Raw genomic sequence first — 22,277 nt, 5'->3', positions numbered from 1 at the left:
ATCACAGCCTAGAGGCTGTGCTCCCATATATAACCATATACTGGCAAATATTTCTTGCTTCGTGATAACCAAACGACAAAGTTTGAACCAGGTGCATTCTTGGCGCCTTATCGATAGCTATGGCCAGTGTTGTAAGGTGCACGATAGTAAGGGGGCAAAAAAGTATCGGCCTGCCGATAGTTCCCGGCCGTTAGCCAAGTCCAAATTCGACCGACCAATAGTCTCGCAAAACACAAAACAAAGGCACACCACACGTCGTGCTCTCGCCGAATTCCGCCGCCGTCGCCTGAAACTCACACAAAGTAAGCCCGAAATCAGTGGAAAAGCGCCGAATAGTTGAATTGCAGGTGCAAATGGGATGGACGGCGAGTTGAAAGGCGGAGGCCAATAGGCGGCATAAAAACATTGTATTGCGTAATTGGGGCCAATAAGAAAAGCAACAAAAACAAAGCCAACCGACTGCATTCTAATGCGCCTGTGTGTGTGCGTGTGTATCTACAGCTGAGCAGTAAATAAATTTGTTTTACATTCGGCCTCCAAAGGCAATTTCCCTGTGTTCCCGCTCCCTGCGTTTCCATAAACTTCCTCTCCTTCCTCATAAATATCAATGTCTTTAGTTCATCGTAATATATTATTAAGCACTTGACAAGCAGTGAGCGGAAAGAGGAAGACAAAGAGCCAAAGTATGCTTACGTTAAAAGAGCTTGTTCCACATATTCGCCACCTTTCTGCCCCTCTCTCACTCTATCAGCCATCTCTTTCCCTCTCACAGGGGCTGCTCACGCGCACCGTAGGGTGTTTTTTCGATTCTCTACTTTTTGCGCCGCTTTTACACCTCTTCCCCACCATTTGTACCGCTTAATTTCATAAATCAAGGCAGCGTCAGTTAAAAAACACAAGAACTACATACGTATATGTACTTCTGCTCACATCCCCTTCAACCCCCTTCTCCATCTTTCTGGTTTCGGCAATGGGAAATTTCCGTAGCCACCGCACAGTGGAAAGAGACAACAGCCCGCAACTGAAATTACATGATTGCAATCTCGCTTTTATGGGCAGTTAGTTAAGTTCCCTTTTTAAACACACAGTGGACACCAATTGGGTAGAAATTGTAAAATGTTTTTAAGATAATATGTATTTATTGGTCCAGCCTTCAAGGCAGTCAACATATAAAGCAGCATTCATAAATTTACTAATTTGCGATGAATTATATTGTGTGAGCTTTGGCACGCTCTCACCCCACTGTGCGCTTTGAAGACAGAACAGCTGATGCTCGTCAAATTTTAGCTTCTGCTTGTGCAAAAAGCGCTCTGAGTGCGCCTGTGTGTGAGTGCGTGTGAGAGCGGGGGAACGGGAACGTGGATATCGATAATAAAGTAAACTGAAAATAAATCAGTCATCCGCTCGGTTGACCAACTGGCCAAGTTAGTGCACCTTCTAGAATTTCTTGCAAGTGCGCATACTTTTGGTTCGCAGTGTTTTGGTTTTGCGCCTTATCTGGGGGGTGTGTCGTCGTCGGGAGCTTCACGTTTGGCTGCTTATCAAAATCACGCGACTCGACGCGGACCCCCAATGAATTGCCAAGGTTGCTGATAAATGAATACTAATCAAACGTTTGCTCTTTTCGCTGGCCTATCGCTCAGATAGCAAAATTCTAGGTGGTACGAGCCGACGACGACGAAGAATCTGAGAAACCGCTTATATAATCCGGCAGTGAAGGAGACAGGCCCCCAAATCCCGACAAGATGTTGCGAATCCTGCGAAGTTCCTCATCCAGGTGCTCTAGTCTTCAGCAGAGCGTGCTGAAAAGGTATGCGTGAGATTATAATCTTTATATTTAATCATTTAAAACTTACACAATATGTATAAGTTACCACATTATGCATACACCGTCATACAGCTCTTATAAGTTATATTACATTGAAAGCGCTTCATTTGTTTCAGTTCCACTCGCTGTCTTGGTTCCGTTATACCGGACCTTAAACTGAAGGACTTCCCGATCGTCAATGAGCCGATCCTAGGATATCGCAAGAACTCTAAGGAGCGTAAGGCCCTCGAGCAGGCTCTGAAGGGTACGGCCTCCAGTTGCGAAGACATCCCCATCGTAATCGGCGGCAAGGAGTACAAGACGCCGGACGTTCGATACCAGGTCATGCCCCATGACCACCAACACAAGCTGGCCAGCTTCTACTACGCCGACAAGAAGCTCATCGAGAAGGCCATCAAAACGGCGGTGGAAACGCAGCCCAAGTGGGACCGTGTGTCGATTGCAGACCGCCTGAAGATCTGGGAGAAGGCAGCGGACCTAATGGCAACGACGTACCGCCAGGATCTCAACGCCGCTACCATGCTGGGCCAGTCCAAGACTGCGATCCAAGCGGAAATCGATTCGGCAGCGGAGCTTATCGACTTTATACGGTGAGTGTTTCCATAATTCATAACAAGGAACATGGGGAACCAAAACAAATCTGTTCGAATCGATATTTTTTTAATGATTTTCCAAATGGAAGAAAAGTTTTCCTAATTATAATATTCAATACAAATGCAATTTCTATTTTACAGAATGAATGCCTATTTTCTGAAGGAGGTCACTAAATACCAGCCCATCAGCGAGAACATAAAGGTCACGAAGAACTCGTTGCGCTATCGTGGCATTGATGGCTTCATCGCCGCTGTCAGCCCCTTTAACTTTACGGCCATCGGTGGCAACTTGTCCTACACGCCAGCTCTGATGGTAAGGCTAGCCAATAGCTGGAAATACCAATTAACTAAGCAAACGCCTTCGATTTTCGCAGGGAAACGGCGTGCTGTGGAAGCCCTCGGACACTGCCATGCTGTCCAACTGGATTATTTTTAAGATTATGCGCGAAGCGGGAGTGCCCGATGGAGTCGTCAACTTTGTGCCCGCCGATGGGCCCGTGTTTGGGGACACGATTACGGCCAGTCCCCACCTCGCGGGCATCAATTTCACCGGCTCTGTGCCGTAAGTAATTGTCGGTCTATTGATTTTCCCGTTCAATACCATTTCCTCCGACGACAGAACCTTCAACCGCCTGTGGAAGCAGGTGGGCAACAACATCGACAACTACGTGAACTTTCCCCGCTTGACTGGTGAGTGTGGCGGTAAGAATTTCCACTTCATACATGCATCAGCTGACGTTGAGTCAGTGGTGACCTCCACGATACGCTCAGCATTTGAGTACTGCGGCCAAAAGTGTTCCGCCTGCTCGCGCATGTATGTGCCGGAATCCCTGTGGCCACAGGTAAGTTCAAAAGGCATCAGATTGCGATGTTTTCGCAACGCTGACCTGTTTAACCCCTCACCCGCAGATCAAGGAGGGCCTGGTATGCGAGGCAGCAAAGCTGAAGATCGGCGACGTTCAAGACTTTAGCAGCTTCACATCGGCTGTGATTGATGACAAAGCATTTAAACGCATTACGGGCTACATTGAGCATGCCAAAAAGTCCCCGAACCTCGAGATTCTCGCCGGCGGCACTTACTCAGACAGCAAGGGCTACTTCGTTAATCCGACCATTGTTCTCAGCAAGGATCCGAAGGACCGCATCATGACCGAGGAGATTTTCGGTCCCGTGCTATCAATTTATGTGTACAAGGAGTCGGACCTCCTTGAGACCATGAAACTGGTGCACACCTCTACCAAGTTTGCTTTAACCGGAGCAGTATTCGGGCAGGACGAGTAAGAAACTTCTATATACAAAGGGTAATCTTTAGTTCATAACGTATACTTCTAGGGATTTCGTCAAGTGCGCTCTGCAGGAGTTTAAAATGGCCGCTGGAAACTTCTACATCAACGACAAGTCCACTGGATCCGTGGTGGGCCAGCAGCCATTCGGAGGCGGCCGGATGTCCGGCACCAATGACAAGGCCGGTGGACCACATTATATTCTGCGCTGGACCTCTCCGCAATCCATCAAGGAGACCTTTGTGCCGCTGCGGGACGTTAACTATCCATACATGTGCGAGTAAGCTGGCCGACAGAAGATGCGCAAGGGGAATGGGATGAGCAAAAGTAGTGAAAACCAGACAGGAATCTCATATAACTACTAACTATATAAACATATATAAATGTATTTTGTTGAAATATTTTTAAACACCTCCAACACCCAAAGACCCGCCCCGTAACATCTACATACCTAGTTCAGATAGCTTCGATTTGTATACACACACACTCTAAGAATCTCAAAAAAACCCATGAGAATGCCTCGAAAGTTTGTAAATTGATATGCTGATACCTTCGTACTACAAACACACCATGACATTGATATTTTAAATGAATACTATGTAATATCATTAATTTAACGTACGATTTATACGCAATGTGATTATTTAATTATATGATTTATAATTAAATGGCCCGCCTTATGTTTTATTCGTTATCGATATTGCTTGAATTGGTTGAACCGTTTTAAATTATGAAATACTTAATGTACACACCTATGTATGTGAAATCAAACGACAATACATTCTGAATACTAAATGTGAAAGATCATGAAGAGATAAAGTGAAACCTAGTTACATGTAACGTAAGCATCAAATTCATATTAATAAATATAACAAATTAAAAGAATAACCCCTCCAGTGAGCATTGAAATCATATCTTATTTGGGTTCCACTTTCAACTTTTCGTTTAACCCAAAATGCTATCCGCATAGTTTGTGCCAATTCCTTACCCTGGAATAAGATGAGTTCTTAAAGATTAGAAACCAGTAGAATTTAAACTTCGAAACTTGAAGGTCTGAAGAGAGCATCCAAATGAAGTTTAAGGTTTAGTTTCATTCAATTCAAATCTGTAATCAAACTACACACAATTCAGTTATTAAAAAACACATGTATTTCTTTGCGTGTTTTCTACGTTCAATTAAATACATTGTCCAATGTGACAAAACAAATTAATCTTTTACATATTGAAGTTGTCATAAGCATTCATAAACCGGCTATCGCCACAAGTTAGCGGAAAATGACTTATGTGCTAATCGGAATAGTCAACCCTTTATTTAACCCAAGCGTCTGGAAAATAACTTATTTTTTACGAACCTTATAAATATATATAATATACAATAGAAATGTATAGGGTTTTAAGTCTTAAAAGGCTTATAAAAAATCCACGAAAAGCATTCGGGTTTCATTCCGTCCGATCAGGAAAAGAAAGGGTTTAATCCGCTAAAGTCATAATAACCATTAGCTTGGTCACGGGTTTGTCGACCGCCAATTTGCACTCGAATAATTCACATTAAAACGGAAGTACGGACTTCCCGAAGTCAATCAAGAGTTTGGAAAGAATTTACATGTGGCGGAACTATTGCGTAAAGAAACTATTACACTTAGTTACTCTTTTGCTTACAGACTAGTCATATCCGTTAGAATAAGTATTATTTTATGGGTGTATATAAATCTAGTCAAATTTTATTGAATTGACTCCCACGTCAATTTGGCCACCTCGGTAGCTGCCGCGCTTCTTCTTGGTCTTCTCGTGTTTGAAGGACTTGCCGCGCGTGTGCTTCAGATCCTTGTTGGCTCGCTCGCCCCAGGATCCGGCAGCGTTTTTCTATCGTGGTGAGCAAATAATAAAATTGGTTAATCCGATAATATAACTGCATCTAGTGTGTGTGTGTGTTTGCGGGTGGGTGGCGCTAACTAAACTATATCTAATTGTCGAAGGTGATCTTCTTGTTTTGCTTTGGCGCCGACGAGTCGAAGGATTTGTTGCCGAATCCGCCGCCACGTCCTCCTCCTCCGCGGCCCCCGCGTCCACCAAAGCCGCCGCCTCCGCGTCCGCCGCCACCACGTCCTCCGAAGCCACCACCGCCGCCACGGCCGCCACCGCCACGACCACCGAAGCCTCCGCCTCCGCGACCGCCACCACCACGTCCTCCGCGCTGGTTGTTGTCGAAGCCTCCAAAGCTCTTGCGATCGCCAATCTTCTTGAAGCCGCCTCCTTCACCGCCGCCCTCGCCGTTGAACTTGTTGGTCTCCCAAGTGCTGCGATCCGGTCGTCCGGAGAAGCCTGAGCCTCCTCGGCCGCCCCGTCCATTGTTGTGCTTCTTGAAGCCGTTGTCCTGAAATGGGAGAAACGCCGAAAGGGGCAAACCACAAATTAGCAACGATTTGATTTGAGATATAAGTTCAAAATGTATTGGTAAAGTGCCACAAGTGGTTTGAGATTTCTTCGAGGCGCAACTTGCTAATTTGTGTGTCTGCCCCTTTCAGCCTCATAAATGGATCCCCCTTCGCCTAATCCTAAACAGCCATCGCAAACACACACACCCACGCGACTCAAATCCATTGCGGCACTTACCTTCGCCTCGAAGGACATGTCCTGGACTCGGGAGTCCACCACCACGTCCTCGGTGCGTACCCTTCGGAAGGGCGACCGTCGCCCACTTCCCCCTCCGCTATTGTTCATATTATGGTTTCGGCTGAAGGTGTTGTTAGGTGTGGAGGTGAAGTCATTCTTCTGCGAATGGCAATGAAGTTATGTAAAACTGTCTGCACAGGATTCGGACAAGGAACAAACATTATTCGCTGTTTAAAGTTTGCATACAGATTTCAATAGGGCTTTTAAAAGTTACTTTTAAGGGAATACTTTAACTCTGGAATTATTTTTATCCAACATTCAGAATTGATGTCTTAATGAAAAAAAGCCTGAATCGGACTGCGGATAATCTTAGATGTACATAGATAAGGTACACCGCCTTACCTGTTGCTCTCCCGATTTGACGAAGTTGTTGTACTTCTTGTTGGGAGTGGCCTCGTCCTGGTCGCCACCACTAAACTTGCGCTTCTGAGCGGGCTTTCCATTGCCATTGGTAGCCGAGTTGGGCTTGACCTCGCCGGACTCTTCACCAGAGTCACTCTCGTCGCTGCTGCTTTCAGCCTTCTTAGCAGGAGCAGCAGTCTTCTTGACAGCTGGCTTCACTGCCGGCGTTTCTTCATCGCTGGAATCGTCACTGCTGGAGGAGGCAGCCTTTGCAGGCTTGGCCGGAGCCTTGGGAGCAGCCTTTGCTGGCTTTTCGTCTTCTGAGCTATCGCTATCTTCCGAAGAATCATCGGAATCTGCTTTCTTGGATGGAGCAGCCTTTGCAACGGTCTTCGCGGCTGGTTTCTTGGGAGCTTCTTCCTCATCGGAGTCGCTGTCTTCGCTTGAAGACTTGGCCTTTTTAGCTGGCGTGGCCTTTGCTGGAGCTGCCTTCTTAGGGGCCTCTTCTTCCGAGGAGCTGTCATCGCTGGAATCTGCCTTCTTGGCAGGAGTTGCCTTAGCTGGCGTGGCCTTTGCTGGAGCTACCTTCTTGGGAGCCTCGTCTTCCGAAGAACTATCCTCACTGGAGCTGTCGGCCTTTTTGGTGGGAGCAGCCTTAGTCAAAATGGGCTTTGCGAGAGTTGCTGCCTTTTTGGGTGCCTCGTCTTCAGAGGAACTATCATCACTAGGGGAAGCCGCCTTCTTAGCAGGAGCCGCCTTGGCAGCGGGTTTGGCCTCCTCCTCTGAGGTGCTGTCTTCGGAACTAGAAGCGGCTGCCTTAGGAGCTGGCTTTGCGGCAGGCTGGATGGCAGGCTTCTTAGCGGCTGGCTCCTCATCGGAGTCGCTTTCCTCGCTGGAGGATGCTGCTTTCTTTGCCGGTGCAGCCTTGGCTACAGGCTTGGCAGCTGGTTTAACCTCCTCCTCGGAGCTGCTTTCTTCGCTGCTGGAGTCGGCCTTTTTGGCGGGAGCAGCCTTAGACGGTGTGGCCTTGACGACGGGCTTTGCCGGCTCTTCGTCGGAACTGCTATCCTCGCTGCTGGACTTGGCCTTCTTCGCGGGAGTCGCCTTGGCCGGAGATGGCTTCACTGGAGCAGCCTTTTTGGGTGCCTCTTCGTCCGAGGAACTGTCCTCGCTGGAGGATTTTGCCTTCTTGACGGCTGCCTTGGCCGGCGTGGCCTTTGCTGCTGGCTTCTTCTCCTCCTCTGAATCGCTGTCCTCGCTGGTGGAAGATGCTGCCTTTTTGGCAGCCTTGCCGTTTGTTAGTGCAGGCGCTGCCGCTGGCTTCTTAGGCGCCGCATCGGACTCAGAGTCTGAGTCGCTGTCCTCGCTGGAGTCGCCGGCTGTCGCCTTGATTGCTGGGATCTTGTTGGGGCTCTTGGTCTGATAGAACTGAAGGATTTCACTCAACTTTGGGCTGCTTTTGGCGACACTGGCCTGCAAGTTAGAAAAAGGCAGATGTTCTTGGTTATCTGGACGAAGCACGTGGCGATGGAGGCTGCTGCAAGTGGCAGGTGGATAGCTCGCGGAGCCATCGGTGGACAACACACGCCCTCGGCTTCTAGATGCTGCCAGGAGGACGCAGATGCTACATGTTTCAGGTGCATTCAAACCGCACACATTGCACTTGCCGCTCTGCACTGAACTTACCGCCTTCGTCTTCTGCTGGAAAACCTTGGCCAGGTTCTTGTCCTTGGACTGCAAGTACTCCAGTACGATTGCATCGGCTATCTTTAGCAGGTCTGTCATGATTAATGCAACTATTCGTCAATATTTTCGGTCCGCAATTAATTACTAGCCGCACGCTTGTCCCACCAAAATGAATGCGCACACACACGTGTTTTCTACTTATCAGTGGTATGGCAGCACTCCCCGGCTGCCAACGGTCTGGCCACCCCTGCAACCCGGGCGTTCCACAACACTGTGGGTGCAACGGGTATTCTTCCCAAGAAAAAATCTAAAATACTAATCTATTGTAATCATTTATTTATACCACAGCTACATAGATAAATAGAAATAGAAATGAAATTATAAATAACGCTAGGCTACGTTAGACTTCAATTACAAATTTATTTTTATTATTGTATATATATATATACAAATAAATTTCTAAACTATACGAAATGTGGTAATAAATTCTATTCAAATAATGCGCGCATATATTATCTGAGAACATTAAATGAATGTAAGGAACCTACGGTTTCTACGTGAGATATTCGGACCATCCACGACTGGTCACACTGAGGGAGCACCAAAATGTTTTTTTGTTTGTTATTCAATTAAGTTGACCTGCTTGAAACCAAACAGAAAACAGAAGAGATCTCTCGCTCCAGATATTTTAACAGACCCTGTATCCAGATTCGGACGTGAGGATCGTATCCCGGGCCATGGCTTCCGAGCCGGGATCCCTGATCCTGCAGCTGAACGACGACTGTCTGGCCGAGATTTTCGATCGCTTACAGGACCTGCCGTCGGAAGTGTCTTTCGCGAGGACTTGCCGGCGAGTGCAGTACATATGTCTGGGCAAGTGGCGCACCAGCCGTGCCTACGAGCAACTGGATCTGGAGAAGTGGCGGGTACTGTTGCCCAATCATGAAGACCTGGTCTACTTCCTAACCCAAATGCGTCCGTACATCAGAGAGATGGGCGGCAGCAGCTGCCTGTGCTCCATTCTAAAGGATCTGGACGAAATGCACATTGCGGAGCTGCCCATGGTGACCAGCTTCTACTACGACCCAGACGGCGTCGATTGCTATCCCACGAACCGGAGCATCCGTAAACTGGCCCGCCTGCTGCCGGGCTTGAAAAAGTTGCGCCTTACCACACCCATCGACGGGCGGTACCTGTCCAACTTCCAGCACCTGCAGGAACTTCACCTCTACGAGGACCAGCACAAGGCGTTTGAGCTGCAGCAGAAGTACCTGGACGAGGTGTGCCGGTAAGTAGTAAACTTCTGCTGCATAATATTTCGCAACTCAGTTTCCGTTTGCGCCACAGCAAGCTGCATGATCTTCGGGTCCTAGACATTAGGACGTACGATATGATCAGTAAACTTCAGCTGGGAAACTGCCTGCAGAGCTTAAAGAACCTCACTGATCTTAAGCTCAATCTGGCCACCTTGAAACCCATTCTACCCGCCGTGCTGGAGCTGCCCTCCCTCAGGAAACTAGTGGTGCTGCTGGACAACGAGTGGCATATCCCCCCGCTGGTCAGTCCCGATAGCTATGACCACAAGATCCGCGAGGTCAGCGAGTTCTACGAGATCATGGCTTTCAAGGCCAAGGACATCGTCGGCTTTGCCGTGGACGGATACTATATGCCCCTGGAACCGGGCTGGGATGAGAAGCTGCCCATCTGGACGCATCGCAGGCTAAAGCGCCTGGCCATTTGCAGCTGGACTCATTCGGCAGACTACCTAAAGCGCTACACCTGTATGACAGAGCTGCAGCTGCTTTGCTTGCGCAACTGGAATGACCTAAGTGACGAAATCCTCTTAGAATTCGTGGAACTCTGCCCAGGATTGGAACACCTCGACGTATCCTACTGCCGAAATCTGACGCCAACATTTTTGTCACGCGCCTTGAGTATTCTTAAGCGGCGGGAGCCGTACAAGCAGAAGCCGGGAATTGGACGGTCGCCACCTCTGAAGCTCTACTACGATCTAAGTGGCTTTGAGGACTATGTGGATAGAGCGGTTACTATTTATTGTTTATATCGATCTTCTTTTGTCTAATCAATCAATCCATTGCAGAACCTGAAGAGCTCTTTGGAATATAGAGGATATATTGTCTTCACCGCCGACTTTCCAGTTGACTCGGAACGCGGTCTGAGCTTTGTGGACCGCGGCTACCAATTTGAATTTCACTGACCTCAAAATATGTAAATATACAAGCGTAGATTCATACAATAATTTATTATTAAAATTTATGTTGCACAAAGTAAGCCAAATTGGATTCTGATTTCAAAGTTTTGATTGATTCATGCACCCTTCAGTGTTGGTTCCTAAGTATATCATTTAGACGACTGTCCTCCACTTAGTGACAAAGAGAATCAAGCGTGGTAGATCCGTAAAATAGTATAGACGTAGTTAAATTATTTAAATAAATTCGGGGTACATTTGATATTTCTCATTTTGGTGGAGGAAGGTTTCATCGTTAAGAGGAGAGACATTAAACATTTGGAATTACTTTATGTACTAAGGCGAAACGTTGTGGTAATAAATTGCTTGGTTCTTTTAGGTTTAGTACTTGTTTTTGTATATGTCGCATTACGAATGTATTTTGACCACTGTACGTGTCTGTCATATTATTATCATGGTTTGACCACTGTGCTTGCAAGACGCAGCTGCGCAATGAGTTTGGTATATTGTGAGGACATTCTTAGAATTTGACTACAACGTAGAATATGACTGGCGCCAAAGTACCGTTACGAGTGAGGCGACGGCGTTGTCGCGCTGTCGCCAAGTGTAGTCCAGCTAAGGTGTGTAAAGGATAGATTGGTGCGTAGAAAATACGATCAGTTGCATACAGACGATCGCGCGCGCCGGTTGGAATTCGCTTCACTCAAATAGTTTATTTGCCAACATGGGAGATCAGGCACAAGAAAATGCCAACGCTGCGACATATATAATTTTAACGATCACCTTCAGATAACAAAAGTGATATTAATTTTTTTTTTAAATGTTCACCAGTCTTCAGGTCAGGATAAAGAATTTATAATATATTAAAATTAAGTAAATCAATAGTAACTGTTGTTGATATTCACAATATATAATTTAAATGAATCGCTACTATTGTCTTAAACTTGACCTGCAATTAAAATACACATATTATACGGTAATGTACGGTAACGTGGAACCCATTTACCTTTTTAAACCGGGAATAAGGCATTCATAGCTATGAAATAGCTAGCTGACGGGAATACCCCTGATAACTTAACCCTGATTTAACTTAAGTGCCAGGTATAATAACTGTAAAATAAATGTAGTTTGGAAGTCAACTTGTTGTCTTGCCAAAAACTAAAATGAAACCGATAGAGTAACTCCCGCTTCTACAGATATAGATATCTGCAAACAAAAATAATTTAATTGGACATTTCAAGCTCAAAAACGTTTTCGAATTCAGCTCATAAGAAAACAATGATAAAACTACAATCTTGGAAATGAACAGCTAAAGAAACAAATTTAAGCGAGGTCAAAACTTTTCCACGGAGGAGGAATTCCTGCGCATGATCTTCGAAAAGAAGAAATCCGATGCGGTGACCTGAAATGAAGCAGAGTGCGTGGGATGAACTGGCTATCGGTTTCCGAAAAGCTCCGGAAGATCAGGATCTTCCGGGGACGATGATACGATAGGCGAAAACTCGGATAGCGATTGTGAGCAGGAATTCCTTACTGTCCTTCACTTAGCTAAATCTAGCTAGCAAGAGAGGACATAATCGAGTTCCCTGGGGAGAATACCAATGAACACGCGGCTTCTAAAGATATGGTAATCCGATACTGACTGGCCCGCCGAGGAGCCCAGCCGTGCCGGCAGACTTTTCAAAGAGGAAAAGCTACGCCTGGTCAGAGCACAGCGGCAATTCTATGAACAGGAAAACATCCGCGCTCAGGAGAAACACCTAGAGAAAATGGAAACGGGAGCTCTTCTTGGAAATCGCTGAAAAAAGGAAACTCAATGTACGCTATTAGATGCAGTTTCGTTGTTTAAATCAAGTGTTTAATGTTTATTTGTTTTGCAGGACCCCCTGAGGGATTCATGAGCTATAGCTTGTAGTGTAAAAGTTCTCAAAATGTACATCAGATCCCAAAGTATTTACTGATTATACTGTTTCTTAGATTTTCATCGTTGGTATCAGCTTTGTCATTGATTCCCTTGTCGTACGACAGTTCAAAAGGATTGCCCATGGATTGTCGACAGGAGGTTGGGGCAAAGGGTCCTTTTCCTGGATTGCTATGTTTTGGAGAACCGCACATGCAACGATCATGTTTTCGCCGTTTCAATAGGAATCCACACTCCAAGGAATAGGACGGGAAACCTCTGTCTCCAGACCTTAAAGCATCCGAAGATGGCCTTGTATGCCGATATGTGCGACTCGTTATAACGACTTTGTGCCTCCGTGGTGGGATTTATAAGGGTGGTCATCATATATTTTTTCAGCGAGTAGTTCCCAAGATTTTAGTCCTGGATTTTAGTCGACTGCTATCGAAGATAGTACTATTTTTGGTTGAACCAGGCCATCTTGCCACGATGTATTGGATATCTAAGACAGTCTGGACGTTTACTGATAAGAATCCCCTGCGGTTGCAGAACCACGTCGACGTGTTTCTGCCCCTGGGGATGCAGCCGAATGTGCGTGCACCCGACCATCCCCACCTCATTTAGAAACTGGGAGATTCTTTAGAAATCCACCATTCTCTGGACATGGCCGCAATGTGCCTCCTCCACCAACCGACATGCAAAAGCCTTACGGAAGTACCCATCGGCATCCAGATTTCCACATGCGTAGAACTGCAAGCCCAGGAGCCCGCGGTGGAAGCGTCAAATGGGGTTCCTCTTGAATGTCGGATGCTCCAACCTTTTCCCTATTTTTTGTAAAACAACTAAACAACTGGCTTTTGAAACTCCAGAAACTTGCTTCTGATTTGTAAGTAAATTCAGATAAATAGCGCGATTTAAAGGCATTTTGTTAATATTGTTATAAACTGTTTTTTATTCGAAATTGGAAACACTTCACTGTGAATGGCTAACTTACAGTCAGCTGTTTCGAAATATTCAACAGTTGGGTGTTCGAAAAACATCCCCCAATTATTTTTGATTCTAGGAAACATATCTTTTTAGATAAATAGCATTTTCATTTTCAAATGGATTAAGTAGCTTAGAAGACTTTGGATGCTGAAATATTCTTTAAGCGCTTAAGAAGGAACCAAATTGTCACATCAGGGGCAATGTTCACTGTGCCTCACATATACGGTATTTTTCAGTTCTAGGGCCACACTATTCCAAATCCCATTCCTTTCACATGTTTGTATTTACAATATAATTGTGCAATAAATTCGTGAGCATTTAGTGGAGAACGCGACCAGGATGAGCGAAGGAAAGCAGCAGGGTCCTGGCGATGGCATCCGATCCATGCGAAGCACCGGAGTCTTCCGGCTGATCAACTTCGAGCTGTACACCAAGCCGGTGCGGTTTCATTTAAACTTCGATTGAATTGTAACGAGTTGTACAATATTCCATATTGGCTTTCAGAACAAGATCATCATGGGCCTGGGACTGACCGCGATTGCAGGGGTCTTCGGCTACATCGCGTATATGAGGTACAAGTACGAGAGCCTGGGATACTATGTGGCCGTCCAGGAGAACGGACAGGAGAAGTTCATCAAGAAGAAGTCGAATTGGGAGCAGTAATCCTAGGATTTTGGTGGAAACATCTTTATTACTTGGTAGCACAATTTGGTACATAAATTTGTTGTTTACGGGAGTTACTGTACGTTTTGCCGAAATTAGTTAGGAAATCACAATAGTAGAAAAATGTTTTAACTTGAAAACTTATGCGGCAAATGGGCCACAAACTGAGCGTAAAACAGCAGGAAGGAGACGAACAGGAGGTGAAAATGGAGTAGAGTGGAGTGGAGCTGAGAAGAGGTGGTGTATCACAATCACAAGAGCAATTACTCCTCGCATCCCTCAGCCTTCTCGCCGCCATCGTCATCGTCAACGTCATCAACGTCCTCCTAGGCAGACTGCTTGAGAGCCTTGAGCTCATCCAGGTACTGTGCTTCCATCTTAATCTTGTTCAGTTGGTTCAGCTCTAGATTCTCGCCCTGGCTGCGTCGGACTTTCAGCTTCTTAATGTCCGACAGCTTCTTGGCGACGCTACGAATCTTGCGCTCCTTATCGCTGATGTGCTGGCCATTAGGCTGGCCTTGTCCATGCGAATTCGGTGGCTGATCGGCAGCGTTATCCGGCTGGTACTTCTGTCTGGGAGTATTCTGCGGCCTCCGCTCATCTGCAGCCACGAAAACGGGCGACTGTCGAGCAACCGGAGCAGCTTGATCGACCACCTCAGTCGGGGCAGAATCAGCATCGCCGCCATTTACAACGTTCACATCCTTCCTAGCGCTTCGCTGCTTGTTCTTGTTATTCCTCTTGTTCCCATTGACACCACCTGCAGGCAAATAGAAATGCAAACAGCAATTAGCAAACACACAGCCGAGCCTACTTACGACCGCGCAATCCCTAATCCTAATGGCATGCTAATAGAAAATGTGTGTGAAAGGGTGAGTGGAGCTGAGGAGCTGACAAGCTGCGTGTGTCGTGAGCCTAGTAGCGTTTGTGCTGGTAGGGCCGATAGCGCCTGTTGTGGCGGCTGGTCGAGGACCCGTTAGACAGTGGTGGTCTTTCCGCGCCATTCGCCGCCACCAGCTGGCACTGGCCCTGCTCGCCTCGCCGCATAATGGGATTGTCCAGGTCGTATTGCCTGTGCCAAAACTTCCGCGTCGTATTACCTGCTGGTGCCGTTGGTGCCAGTCCGGGAATACTCGGCTGGGGCAGATACTTTTCCGGATTCTTGCCCTCCTTCAACAAGCGCAGATGGGGCGGTGTGTAAGCCTTCTTGCTGGCCTCTGGCTGGCTCGACTTGATGCCCTCGTGCTTGGCCTTGGTAATCTTGGGCTCGCTGAACGTCTTATCCGAAAACTGCTGCCATTCAATTCCCAACAATTCCTGACCCTGGGGCCACATGGTCTCGTGGAGCAGGGCCCCGGAGTAGTGGTACACCTTGAACCTGCGTGAAAGTTGCGTTATTGGTAGTATACGCACTTGGATGGATCCACTTACCCATTGCTAATGCGCAGCCTGGGCGCGGTGGTGGCCGTGACGAACCACTCGCCATTGGGATGCCACTCAAAAACCGTGGTGTCGGCGCACTTTAGGCTGGTCAGTTTCTCGCGTTTGGACACATCCCACACCTCGACGGCTCCAGGCAGATTGCCGAAGCCGGCGAGAGCTATGAGGTTGCCAAAGGGATTGAAGTAGGCACAGTTGCGTGGTCCCTCACCAAAGTCGAAGACTACGTCGCACTTGAGGTTGTAGAGGGCAGCCTTGGAGGGCATGAAGCCGTATACGACTACAAACTCGGTTGCCTTAGGGCTCCACTTGACACAGTGCACCGGTCCCTCCTTAGAGAGAGGCACTGAACAGGTATCTCCCTTGGTGGCCATGAAGTGCACCGCCTGGTTGCCGTAGTAGGAGGCACCGCTCTTATCCACTTCCGTGCTGGTTAGGAGGAGCAATCCGCTGCCTCGCTTGTTCCACAACATCTCGACGCGATCCGCCTGGAAGAAGCTCTTGCAGGCTACGGTCTGGTTCTGGCCAAGCGCCGGGTACTTATAGAGCTTGCACATGGACGGAGCACCCTTGGCTCCCGGCGTGTAGAACGCAAGGAACGGGGGGCAGTTACCGGGACCCAGCGACAGCATACCTCCGCGACTGCCTCCTATCTTGCGCGATGTGGTGGCGAATCCCTTCTCCGCTCCCTCGCCCAGGTCATAGAAGAGTGCCTCGCCGCCGACTACCAGAGCAAAGATGGACTCGTCCGCCGACCAGGATGGCTGCCAGTCCGCTTGGTTCTTCTGCACGATGGCGAATACTTCGACACCGGTGGCCACTTCGTAGACGAGCAGATTGGGCGACCCCTCCGGCCGGTCCTTAGTGATGGCATAGTGCTCCCAGGTGCACAGGTAGCTGCCACGTGGCGAGAATTGGAGGTAGAAGGCTTTCGGCCTGGGCAGCAGGCATACCACCGGCCAGCTGGCTGCGCTGTCCCGGCTGGCCTGGAGCACCTTGACTTCCTGCCCGTTGGAGTAGGCGAAGTACCGGCCGTCGGAGCTGAAGCAGATCGAGCGCGAGCTCTTCGTCTCCTCGCGCGGTAGGTGGGGCTTGTGCTCGAAGGGCTGCTTGGAGCCCGCCGAGGACCACAATTCCACGGCCACGCTAGAGCGAACTGTTGATGAGAATAGAGAGGTGACCCGGATTAGCAGGTGGAAACACGAGGTCGTGCGGTTTTTCCAATTTTTCCGCTAACCGGGCGGCCCAAGTGGCTGCCTTCGATGCTCCAAGGCGTCGATGGCACCTCAGTGACCACCTGGCGGGGATTGCATCCGGACTATACTCACTGGCAAGGGTAGGAACAACCAGATCCGCAGCTGCAGCCATTGTCTTCCAATCTCACACGCACACACACACAGGAACAAGCACGTCGGTGGTGTTGCTGCTGTTGTTTTTGTTGTCGTGTCGTCTGATGTACAGTTAGTGTTGGTCAACGATTTCGTGCTTGAATTGGTCACACACGGTTGCCGTGTACGCGGTGTATCGATAAGCGATTGTAAACATGCATGGGCATTGGCGCCACAACGACACGTTTAGACATCAACCAAACCAAACCGAACGTATTTAGAACTCCAACAAAATATCTGCTCCACGTGAATTTAAAAACATTTTAGTACTAACAATTTTTGGAACTGAAACGCTAGGCATTTCTACTGCTCTAATCGAAGGTGTGTTGATGGAATTTACTTATTGTTAGAATAATTATTTTTAAAAGGGACAAGCCAATCGCGACAGTCTGAACATTCACAAAATATGAGCAAACAGGCACAAAAATATTACCATCGGTTAGGAAACGAAAAGAAATCGGAAGGGAATATTTAGAGTATCTTAACACAGCTTTACATTCTTTATTGAACAAGTAAATCCAAAGTTATATAAATACAATTTAAATCTAACCATCGAATTTGGCAACTAATTGTTTTTAAATCTATATACTATATTACGTAGAATGTTTTCTTTTCGCGAGTTTAAGCACATCTTTTAACATGTAAAAATATATACATATATTCTTAATTCGAAAGCTGAATTGCCATTTACTACGAATCGTTGATAAATCAGATATTAATAACACCAGGAACTCGCAAAATACACAGATCGAAGTGGAATACATATAATTTACATACAATTATGATATTATATTCCGCCATCATCGACTGATTAGATAGCTCTCTGACTGAAGACTTTCCCGCACTTAGTGGGCCGAATGTGGCAACAGCAAAGCCTGGGATTTTAAACATTAAACTAATAGATCACACAAGTCTGCACATTCAGGTAAAGACATTCAGGTGAGACCAGGCTCCACTTCAGCGATAGAGCCGCACCTGCTGCTTGAGATCCTGGTCGCTTATTCGGTCCTGGAGGTTCAATTCCGCCTCCTGTTTGCGCAGGAGCTCAAAGATGGCCGCCAGCTGCTCGCGCTCTATTCGGCGCTCTTCCTCGATTTGGCTGGGAGTCAGGGTCTTCTCCATCTTGTGCTGGAGCCTCTTGGCCTTGAGCTGGCCCATCAGGTGGTTGTAGCTGTGCTCGGGCAGCTGTTCCTCGATAAGCTCCACTTCGCTTTCGGTGGAGTTCTCTTCGTAGGCTTCGTCGTCGTCGGTTTCCTCCCCTGGCGGAGTCCTCGACTCGGAATCCTCCTCATCGCGCGGCTCGTCGGCCCCCAAGCCCTCGTCCTCCAGTTCCTGCAAGATAAAGTACGGAAATGTTCAGGACACGTCCACTTCTTCCGGCAAAAACACCCACGCCTTTGTCCTTGAAGATATTTGCGAAGTAGAAGGCGATCAAAACGCACAACAGAAGGGTGACCAGCGCTACCGAGTAGTGGCCTGGAAGTCCAAGAAAGAGAAAATCCAGCGAAGGCAAAAAGTCGTGCATTTCGAACTCTTTTTGCTATTTGTTGTGACTGAATTCACTATTCTTGTTTTTCTTGGGGCGCAGTGTGGCCGTTGGCTGCGAACGAAATATCGCCAATCAGCGCATAGCAGATTTTCAAAAGGGGTTTAAATTTGTTTGTAATATTTAATATATTGGAAAAGTGAAGTACTTAATCCAACTTTGTTTAGTACACTAACACTAAACGCATACATTTTAACAATCAAGCAAAGGTAAATTACAAAATGCTTTAATATCGATCCACGAAGTAGTACATCCTCCCATCATTTAAATAAATAAAATAAGTCTATTGGCTGATGTTCATAGCAGATGTGTCCGAGCTCACATCTGCAATGTGGAATGAGGCATCTTCGGCGGGCATGTCATCCTCATCGGTGTACAATCGGCGTAGGCGCTCCTTATAGCTTTTAAAGTATAAGGGTTATTATACACGGAATTCATGAACAAATTAGGCCGTCTTACAGTTCGCTATCAGGGTTATTCGCTTGATTTCGGCACTTGTCCAACTTCTTCTCGATGGCCTTGACCTTTTCCCGATCGGGCTGCTGATATTGCTTCACCATTATGCGAATTTCTGTCGGGGAAAAGGAATGTAGCGCTTGGGTGCACCATCTCACAGCACAAACTTACTTCGCACGGCATCTATGAGTCCGGGTAGCTTCTCTCTGGCGGAGACAAAGAGAAGATCCGTCACATAACTATCGAGATTCTCTTGCTCTCTGCTGGCCGCGTGGAGGACGGCAGCCAATGCAATTTGCGAAGGCGTATGCAGAAGACAAGCATCCGAGTAGTATGTGGAATCGATAAAACTATCAATGTGTGGCCGCAGACGATCTGGATTCTGCATATTGCTGCGAGTCTGAAACAAACCAAAATGAACGAAACGATCTGGAGAGCAAAGGTGAATATATGTCGCACTTTTATATCTATCAGGAAGCCCTCGATGGGTCTGAACGGATTGTGTATGGTGAGGTAGTAGTTGAGCTGTCCAATCAGCAGTAATTCATTGGACAACACTATGTCTGTGGCCTTGTTCCTGTCGCCCTTGATGTTGTTCACGAACTGGTTGATGGACACGTTGAACTCCTCCACTTTGCAGGCAACGAACACACATGTGGCTCTGAAAAGGTTTATACATTTTTAGAATGTTTTGCTTTTCAGCTGGGTGTTGACTGCTCTCAGATGAGCGTTCCTACAGAATCTCCTTGGGGTGATAGTCCATGGGGGAGTTGTTCAGATAGAACCGCTTGAAGTAGTGGAAGGCCGTGCCCACCACGCACTTGGGCATCGGCGGTTCGAAGCGGCGGCAGAAGTCGAACAGGTAGATCTCGTACTGCTTCAGCAACAGGCGCTCCTCCGCCGACGTGAGAAAGTGCTCATTGAGGTCGCGACCCTGCGCCTCCTCCTCGTGCAACTCGATGTACTTGCTGTTCTGCTCCACGCGGAACTCCATGAGCTGGCCCTCATTGGCGAATGTCCAGGACCTTTTCTGCGAGCTCACGGGATACATCTTGCTCAGCTGCCGGCGAATTTATGCCGACTCGCATGGTGTTACCGATTGCGGAGCGGAGAAAAATACCAGTTGCGAAAATATTAGGGTGATTCGTACAATAGTCACGACCTTTAATTTTTTTGGAAGTCATTGCAAATCAAAAGCGCAAGATTGTAAAAAACTTAGAACATATTAACTGTGTGGGCTATGATGTGAACATGTTTTAATATATCTACAAGTTCAAGTATAATTTTAGTATTAGGAAAACGTCATTTTCCTGGTTAGTTCTAAAATATATGATATATGTATCAATCTTCTTATATAAAATATTTATTTTCAAATTTAAACAACTACAATCCTCTTTTTTAGGCTCGACTTACGTATACCCATTAAACCTACAAGTTATGGGAATAATAAATTGATAGTTATTACAGCTGGCTAAAAATTAAATTTAAGAGTTAAAGGAAACGAAGGCAGACGTTTAAAGTGACGTACTCATATGAACGTACTCATACATACGACAAAGTTGAATTTATGGAGCCAGTTTCCTTTTTTCTCGGCCGAATTTCTGAACGCACGTGCTACGCATTTTTTAACTTTGAGGTGCCTGCAGCATCAGTCGGCTCAGAATTGAATTAATATTGTTTTGCTTTTGTTTTTATTGTATTGGCCTGTGCAATTGGGTCACTTAAATCCGGAACGGGGAAATCGGAACAGGAGCTGGACTTTAAGTCGTGATTGAATTACTCTCTTATTTTTTTTTAGCGGCCATAATCCTTTAAATAATCCTAATATAATAATCTTAATTTATTAAGTGGAATTCATCTTAAGTATATGTAGGTTATCCTAGGATATACCGATTTTTCTTGTATACTCTTTCAAAAAATATTTTAATTTAATTCTGAAGTGTGCAAAGGAGACATTCGTAAAGAATATATATTCTTGATCAGTACCAACAGCCGAGTCCACATACATAGCTATGTATGTCCGTATGTCCTTACGTCCGTTTCTACGCAAACAAGTCTTTCAGATCTATAGCAACCTGCATACAATTTTTCTAAAGATGTTCTTTGTTTTTGCAGGTAGTGTATACTGTGTATTATATAAGATAGAACGGGGCTGGATCAAACCATTATATGATCTATCATAAGAATTATTAAACAAAAAAATACGTACATTGTTTTTATTCATAACGTATTATAAATCGTTCGACAATTAATAACAATTAAGTACAAAATTAGTAGTTAACTTAAGTTTTAGTTGTACATTTGTATAAACCTCAGAGAATTCTGTAACATTCGGAAATAAGATTGTGGCCAAAGGTATTCTCAACAGTGGTTAAACTAACTATGCTTACTTTTACTTTAGGTGATGAAGATAATGGCATTATTAAAATATATACATACATATATTTGTTTGACTGCGTTCTCCTTATTTTCCATATCATGCCCTGATTGGTGATGGTGCCTAAGTTGGCTCACAACTCTTAAAAGTCTCAATTTTCTATTTACTTGAGCTACCAAAAGGCATTAAATTGCTTGGTATCTCCAAAGCCTGAAGATCATTCGAGTGTGAGGCATATCGAGTACTTTGTATGCAGGAGTTGCCTTCTGTGGCAATAAAATTGCAATTAATTTTTATTGACAACTCTGAACGATACAACGTCTTGTTGGTGATCTTTTCGCGATTTCAGTGTCAAGCTAAAGGTTTTTTTGTCTCGGACTGTAATACTGCTAAGCGGATCTTTCAGAGCATCTTTATTTGGCATCTTAACACAAATTAGCAACCAATTAAAATACTAATTATATATACATTTATTTCCATAATACTGTTGATACTCCTTACTCATGGGATCTACGATACTAAATTTAACATTATTACAACCATGATTAAATGAAATGATATGAAAGTGTGTTAAGTGAAATAGACGAATAATAATTGGGCTTTTTCGAATCAAGAATTTTGTTAGGAAGCTACTTGATTTCCAACTGTGCCCATCGCAGGATATTCCTCCCACCGATTTCAGCACTTCCTAGGATATTTTATTAAACTCAGTCCCCAAATGTGTGGCCCACTATTACAGCTTAGCCGCTACCAATAACTGACTCGGTTTTGGGCCCAATTCTCTCCTTCAGGCCAAATGGCTCAGTGGGAAGTTTATGCGCGTGCGCGACACACAGACAGTCGATCTGGGATGAGATGGATTGCCGTCGGCGGCACTGACTGACTGCCTAACTGACCGACTGACTG

General features: G+C 46.1%; 7 protein-coding genes across 12 annotated transcripts; 3 read left to right on the top strand and 4 right to left on the bottom strand.

Annotated features, from left to right (window-relative positions):
- Positions 1 to 157: 157 nt before the first annotated feature.
- On the top strand, positions 158 to 4,592 carry LOC6739669 (delta-1-pyrroline-5-carboxylate dehydrogenase, mitochondrial). Of its 3 annotated transcripts, none has more exons than XM_016174296.2 (8): positions 158 to 302; positions 1,644 to 1,810; positions 1,945 to 2,418; positions 2,563 to 2,734; positions 2,796 to 2,983; positions 3,041 to 3,263; positions 3,331 to 3,698; positions 3,754 to 4,592. In XM_016174296.2, the coding sequence occupies exons 2-8, from the start codon at positions 1,746 to 1,748 to the stop codon at positions 3,986 to 3,988; spliced, it is 1,725 nt and encodes a 574-aa protein (XP_016032904.1). In that variant the 5' UTR covers positions 158 to 302; positions 1,644 to 1,745; the 3' UTR covers positions 3,989 to 4,592. The 3 variants fall into 3 exon arrangements, with proteins under 3 accessions (XP_016032904.1, XP_044778982.1, XP_016032905.1); XM_044923047.1 differs by lacking the exon at positions 158 to 302 and adding an exon at positions 1,270 to 1,326; XM_016174297.3 differs by lacking the exon at positions 158 to 302 and adding an exon at positions 1,318 to 1,424.
- Positions 4,593 to 4,830: 238 nt separating this feature from the next.
- On the bottom strand, positions 4,831 to 8,662 carry LOC6739670 (nucleolar protein dao-5). Of its 3 annotated transcripts, none has more exons than XM_016174372.3 (4): positions 8,406 to 8,659; positions 6,720 to 8,192; positions 6,318 to 6,476; positions 4,831 to 5,567 (listed from the first exon to the last, which is right to left on the bottom strand). In XM_016174372.3, exons 1-4 carry the CDS (start codon positions 8,502 to 8,504, stop codon positions 5,415 to 5,417), a joined length of 1,884 nt encoding a protein of 627 aa, XP_016032902.1. In that variant the 5' UTR covers positions 8,505 to 8,659; the 3' UTR covers positions 4,831 to 5,414. The 3 variants fall into 3 exon arrangements, with proteins under 3 accessions (XP_016032902.1, XP_016032903.1, XP_002076563.1); XM_002076527.4 differs by having other exon boundaries at positions 5,449 to 6,078; positions 8,406 to 8,662; XM_016174373.3 differs by lacking the exon at positions 6,318 to 6,476 and having other exon boundaries at positions 5,368 to 6,078; positions 8,406 to 8,660.
- Positions 8,663 to 8,945: 283 nt separating this feature from the next.
- Positions 8,946 to 11,611, top strand: LOC6739076. The gene is made up of 3 exons (XM_016169091.3): positions 8,946 to 9,693; positions 9,753 to 10,449; positions 10,507 to 11,611. Exons 1-3 carry the CDS (start codon positions 9,143 to 9,145, stop codon positions 10,621 to 10,623), a joined length of 1,365 nt encoding a protein of 454 aa, XP_016032901.1. The 5' UTR covers positions 8,946 to 9,142; the 3' UTR covers positions 10,624 to 11,611.
- A 2,109-nt stretch (positions 11,612 to 13,720) lies between these two features.
- Positions 13,721 to 14,237, top strand: LOC6739075 (small integral membrane protein 8). The gene is made up of 2 exons (XM_002085833.4): positions 13,721 to 13,939; positions 14,006 to 14,237. The coding sequence occupies exons 1-2, from the start codon at positions 13,841 to 13,843 to the stop codon at positions 14,162 to 14,164; spliced, it is 258 nt and encodes an 85-aa protein (XP_002085869.1). The 5' UTR covers positions 13,721 to 13,840; the 3' UTR covers positions 14,165 to 14,237.
- Positions 14,152 to 17,282, bottom strand: LOC6739074 (eukaryotic translation initiation factor 2A). Of its 2 annotated transcripts, none has more exons than XM_016171918.2 (4): positions 16,933 to 17,282; positions 15,596 to 16,760; positions 15,265 to 15,542; positions 14,152 to 14,924 (listed from the first exon to the last, which is right to left on the bottom strand). In XM_016171918.2, exons 1-4 carry the CDS (start codon positions 16,970 to 16,972, stop codon positions 14,491 to 14,493), a joined length of 1,917 nt encoding a protein of 638 aa, XP_016032900.1. In that variant the 5' UTR covers positions 16,973 to 17,282; the 3' UTR covers positions 14,152 to 14,490. The 2 variants fall into 2 exon arrangements, 1 of the variants encoding a protein (XP_016032900.1); XR_001599800.3 differs by having other exon boundaries at positions 14,836 to 14,924; positions 14,983 to 15,542.
- A 180-nt stretch (positions 17,283 to 17,462) lies between these two features.
- Positions 17,463 to 18,621, bottom strand: LOC6739072 (matrix-remodeling-associated protein 7). The gene is made up of 2 exons (XM_002085830.4): positions 18,386 to 18,621; positions 17,463 to 18,324 (listed from the first exon to the last, which is right to left on the bottom strand). Exons 1-2 carry the CDS (start codon positions 18,515 to 18,517, stop codon positions 17,950 to 17,952), a joined length of 507 nt encoding a protein of 168 aa, XP_002085866.1. The 5' UTR covers positions 18,518 to 18,621; the 3' UTR covers positions 17,463 to 17,949.
- Positions 18,622 to 18,748: 127 nt separating this feature from the next.
- LOC6739071 (cyclin-H) lies at positions 18,749 to 20,111 on the bottom strand. The gene is made up of 5 exons (XM_002085829.4): positions 19,732 to 20,111; positions 19,454 to 19,655; positions 19,166 to 19,394; positions 18,998 to 19,109; positions 18,749 to 18,939 (listed from the first exon to the last, which is right to left on the bottom strand). The coding sequence occupies exons 1-5, from the start codon at positions 20,043 to 20,045 to the stop codon at positions 18,822 to 18,824; spliced, it is 975 nt and encodes a 324-aa protein (XP_002085865.1). The 5' UTR covers positions 20,046 to 20,111; the 3' UTR covers positions 18,749 to 18,821.
- Between the last annotated feature and the right edge of the window lie 2,166 nt (positions 20,112 to 22,277).

This window comes from Drosophila simulans, chromosome 3L, assembly GCF_016746395.2.
Source record: "Drosophila simulans strain w501 chromosome 3L, Prin_Dsim_3.1, whole genome shotgun sequence".
NCBI lineage: Eukaryota > Metazoa > Arthropoda > Insecta > Diptera > Drosophilidae > Drosophila > Drosophila simulans.
Note: the sequence above shows the minus strand (reverse complement) of the source record. Positions and strands in the feature narration are given on the sequence as shown.